General features: G+C 53.7%; 1 protein-coding gene across 1 annotated transcript; it reads right to left on the bottom strand.

Moving 5' to 3' along the window:
* Window positions 1-660: 660 nt before the first annotated feature.
* On the bottom strand, window positions 661-4,894 carry LOC119442247 (uncharacterized protein K02A2.6-like). Its single transcript, XM_037707054.2, is given in 1 exon segment — window positions 661-4,894. A coding segment is annotated over 1 exon segment (3,798 nt). The 3' UTR covers window positions 661-1,096.
* Window positions 4,895-5,180: the final 286 nt, after the last annotated feature.

Here is a 5,180-nt window from a genome sequence, read left to right as displayed (position 1 = left end):
CAGCAGCTTCGGGTTGCGCTACAGTTTCACCGCCACGTCACGCATTTGTTTGCTCCAAGTGATAACAGGCGCTGCCGTCAGTGAGAACTCGGCCTCTGCGTTTCTTGCCCATCTCGCATCTGCATAATTGAATTCGATCGTTCTTAGAAATCATGCAGTCGTCGTCAATCTGCGGTCGTCACACAGACTCACTCTCGCTTTAATTCTAGTTCACTGCACTCCCGTCACGCATATGAATACTGTATTTACACAAACACATTGGTCGACTTCGTGACGCTTTGCGGAACCCCAAAAACGCTGCATCGTCAGCTGCTTGCAAAATGCTTCGCATAACGACGATTCCCCCAATGCCTCTGCACAATTTTAGTGCTGTTTGCTGATATATATATATATATATATATATATATATATATATTTGCGTATTAATGCTACACCATTTCTCACGTGCACCGGTGCCAAGGCCCCCACGTTGTTTCCGGGCATGTTAATAAAATGTATTGATTATTATTATTATTATTATGTTGCTGCGTGAGTCCTATCGCGCGGCACCATCGCTTCAAGGCGGTATCGGCAATAGCTCTTTATTGCCGTCACGAAACAACACAGAACAGGGGGTCATGATTACAACTGGCATATATATATATATATATATATATATATATATATATATATATATATATACTCTTGGGGCCGGAAGAGGGCGCTCTTCAACACCAGGGTTGATTGACGAAAATCCGTCATCCGCGGAACTCAGCGTCCAGAATCGGTACACAACACTTACCCCCCTTAGTTCGGACTCAACAGTCCGCCAATGCCAGCACAAAGTCCCGAAGATGTTGGGGTGTCTTACGGGAACGCTGCGAACGGCGTGGCCCCGGCAATTCTACACTTTGCTCTGTTGTTGCTGGCTGAGCCGCTGCTGTGTCGTCCGAAGGTAGCATGACTCTTGGTTGCTCCTCAGATGGTAGCATGACTCTTGGTTGCTCCTCGGTTTCACTGGGATCTGGTGTCTTGCTGCAGCTCACTCCGACAGGTGAAGGGTTTGACGCAGGCCGGACCTCAGGCTGTCCTCCTTCAGGTACGCTTTCGGCTAACCTCATGGGACTGCTGCTCCGACGACGATGCTGGTCCACGTGCCGGCGACACACACGGCTGTCCGGAAAAACCACCTCATAAGAGATCGGGCAGTTGCTCTGGAAATCACAGCAGGTACCCATGGTGGGCCCTGGCTGTAATTGCGTACAAATACAGGGTCGTCGGGCTGGAATGTGCGTGGTGTAGGCAGAGCTTCTGCCAACCGGGAGGACTTGTCAGGGGCCCGGTCTGGGTGCAGCCGGTCCAGCATGGTAGACAGTCGGCGGCCCATCAGTAACTCGCACGGGGAGCGTCCCGTGACTGTGTGGGGAGTTACATGCTGCTGTAGAGTGAAGTCTGCCAGGCGCTGTACCCAGCTTCCTCGGATTATCCGAGATAATGCCTCTTTGGTGGTCCGTACCATCCTTTCAGCCTGCCCGTTCGTGGATGGATGGAACGGTGCAGATGTCACTTGGCGGATGAGGTTTGCATCCAGGAACCCTCGAAATTCTGTGGATGTGAATTGTGGGCCATTGTCTGAAACGAGGGTATCTGGCAGGCCATGAGTTGCAAACATTCTTCGTAAGGTAGTGATTACAGCACTCGATGTCATTGACGACATTGGCATGACCTCCAGCCATTTGGAATAAGAATCCACCACAATCACGAAGGTCTGTCCTTGGAATGGACCAGCGAAATCAATATGCAGGCGTGACCAAGGAGTCCGGGTCGTCTCCCATGGGTGCACAGGTGCCCGCGGCATCTCGGGCCGTGTTTCCTGGCAAGGAAGGCATCGCCGGACCCATTCCTCAATGGCCGCATCCATGCCGGGCCACCATACATAACTGCGGGCAAGCGCTTTCATTCTGACGATGCCGGGGTGTCCGACATGCAGAGCTTTGAGGACCCGGAAACGAAGCTCCTGTGGAATCACCACACGGTCACCCCACAGTAAGCATCCCTTGTGGGCGGACAGCTTATGTTGTCTGGACACGAATGGTGTGAATTCGCAACTCGGAGCGCATCTTGGCCACCCCTTCCACACCCAGTTGAGGACGCGGGAGAGGATAGCGTCCTTGGAGGAGTACTTCGCCACATCGTCTGCATAGACTGGAGATTCTGGAAGTACGTCCAGAAGCATGACGACCTCCGCTGGCGAAGGGTCATCCTGGCACTGGTCCGCTTGGGGCAGTCTACTGAGACCATCTGCGTGGCCTAACTGTTTTCCTGGTCGGTAGTGGAGAGTATGCTGGTATCCATTCAGAAAAATGGACCAACGCAACATTCGCGGTGAAAGCATCTGTGGCGTTTGCCGGTCTGATGTGAAGAGCCCCAGGAGCGGCTTGTGGTCTGTATGGATCTGAAATGGGCGGCCGAATACGTAGTCATGGAACTTCTTTACTCCGGCAACCACAGCGAGTGTCTCCTTATCGATCTGAGCGTAATTCCGCTCCGTAGGGGACAAGGTTCTTGAATAAAAAGCGATTGGTGCTTCCGTGTCATCCGGCATTCTGTGACTCAACACCGCTCCTATTCCATACGGGGACGCATCGCAGGTAAGGATTACCGGCTTCTTCTCGTCGAAGTGTGTCAGCACCTGGTTGGATGCCAGTAGCTTCTTCACATTGTCGAACGCAGTTTGTTGTAGGTTTCCCCACAGCTAGGGGACCTTCTTGTCTAACAAACGGTGCAGGGGTTCAGCGACAGTGGCCTTGTGTGGAAGGAATGCATGATAGAAATTGAGAAGACCCAGGAAGGCCTGTAGCTCAGCTCTGTTCAACGGCCGCGGTGCATTAAGGATGGCTTGCGTCTTGGCCAGTGTGGGGTGGATTCCCTCAGCATCGACTCGGAAACCTAAAAATTCCACTTGAGTCACTCCTAGCTGGCATTTATCCTCCTTGACCTTAAGCCCTGCATCTTGGAACCGCTGAAGGACCTCTCGAAGGCGACCAAGCAATTCCTGGTGTGATGCACCTGAAATGAGGACATCATCAAAATATGGAATGACGCCTGGTAGTCCGCGTAGTAGGTTCTCCATTAAACTCTGGAAGATGCCAGGTGCGACGCTGACACCGAATTGTAATCGTCGAACGCGAAAAGCACCCCGATGCGTCACAATGGTCTGTGCCTCTGCAGATTCATCAGTCACTGGGAGCTGTTGGTACGCCTGTGCCAAGTCTAGCTTCGCAAAGACAGTTCCACCAGAGAGGGATGCCAGCAGGTGGTTGACAGCTGGTACCGGATACGAGTGCTGCTGCAAGGCTTTGTTGATGGTGCACTTGTAGTCTGCACAGATGCGGACGTCCCCATTTGCCTTCAGTGGTGTAACAATAGGGGTTTCCCAACGAGCGTGGTCAACCGGCTCTAGGATTCCTTGTTGTATCAGTTTGTCCAGTTCGGCGTCGATTTTTGGTCGCAGTGTGAAAGGAACCCTTCTTGCTTTCAGGCGGATAGGCACAACCTCAGGGTTAAGTGCAAACTGCACGGGCGGTCCCTTGTAGCAGCCCAGCGTCCCGTCGAACACAGAGGCAAAGTCCCGGAATATGTTGTCAAGTGAGGATGGTTGCTGATCGATGATTTGCACTCCCGTGATATTGATACCGAGTGCCGGAAACCAATCCAGCCCGAGAAGACTTGGGCGCTCGCCCTTGACAATGACCAGGCGCAGTGGGCCGTCAAAATCTTTGAACTGCACTCGGACGGTACCAACTCCACGTACAGCGATACGGTTGGCTTGATAGTCCCTCATGATAACGTCAAGTGGCTGTAGGTTTTGGACACGTCCCTTTGGAAAAATGTGTCTGGCTGTGGCGTCGGAGATAATGGAAAAGGTTGATCCCGAATCCACCTCCATCTGACACTGTGTGCCTTCGATTTTTACACTCACATGTATCTTCCTCTTGGCGGGTTTAGACACTTCGTTGATAGCACTAACTGCCAAGTCGTCGCAGTATGAAATGTTTGTGCGAGGAGTGGTCTTGAATTGTTGCGTCCGGGCTTGGTCTCTGGCATTCCGACGTGGGCTAAGCTGTCTCCGGGACCAGCAGACCTTAGCAATGTGCCCGGTTTTTCCACGTTCCCTGCACTGGGCACCCCGGAACCGACACAGACGGCGTTCGTGCGGGCCTCCACAGCTGGCGCAGGGGCCGCCCCCCAATCTCTCGGTGTTCCGTCGCTCAGTGGGGCTCGCACGTAACCGAAGAACATCTTCGGCGGTGTCTTGCTCGCCATCATCGCCAGTCGTCGTCCCTTGGTGCACGGGCTCGAAACGCGACGTGTTCGTGGTTTGAAACGAGGGTAGGCTGGCTTCCCGGGCAATGGCCTCGGCGGCGACTGCTTCCTCGACAGCACTGGTGAAAGACACCTCTTTTTTCGCCAGTAGTCGCCGCTTCACCGTGTCGTTCTGCAGTCCGAACACGAATCGGTCCCGTAGCACGGTGTCGAGGTCGTTGAAGTTGCAGTGCTGTGCCGTCGTTCGAAGAGCAGCGAGGTAGGCGGCGGCAGACTCACTTGGTGCCTGGTCGCGGCGATGGAATTCATATCGTCTGGCAAGCTCCGGTGGTTTCGGCGCTAGGTGGTCGCGCAGAACGGCGAGGATTGTTTCGAAAGGTGTATCCTTCAGCTGGGCCGGTGCCACGAGCGCCCTGGCTAATTGAAAGGTGGCGGGACCGCAGCGGCTGAGGAATGTCGATCTCTTCTTGCTGGCGTCCGTAACGCCCTGCGCCTCGAGGAAGAACTGGAAACGTTCTGCATAGTCCTCCCACTCTTCAGGGTGAGCGATGTCGAAAGGCTCGAGCCCCTCCGTTGTGGCGGCCGTCATTGTGAACGAGTACGTACTGGGCGGAGCTAGCTTCCCGTTGCGGCGGTCTCATTCGGATCCCATCCTCGTCGCCAGTGTTATGTTGCTGCGTGAGTCCTATCGCGCGGCACCATCGCTTCAAGGCGGTATCGGCAATAGCTCGTTATTGCCGTCACGAGACAACACAGAACAGGGGGTCATGATTACAACTGGCATATATATATATATATATATATACTCTTGGGGGCGGAAGAGGGCGCTCTTCAACACCAGGGTTGATTGACGAAAATCCGTCATCCGCGGAACT

This window comes from Dermacentor silvarum, chromosome 1, assembly GCF_013339745.2.
Source record: "Dermacentor silvarum isolate Dsil-2018 chromosome 1, BIME_Dsil_1.4, whole genome shotgun sequence".
In the NCBI taxonomy this organism is placed as follows: Eukaryota; Metazoa; Arthropoda; class Arachnida; order Ixodida; family Ixodidae; genus Dermacentor; species Dermacentor silvarum.
This window is presented reverse-complemented; position numbering and strand designations above follow the sequence as displayed.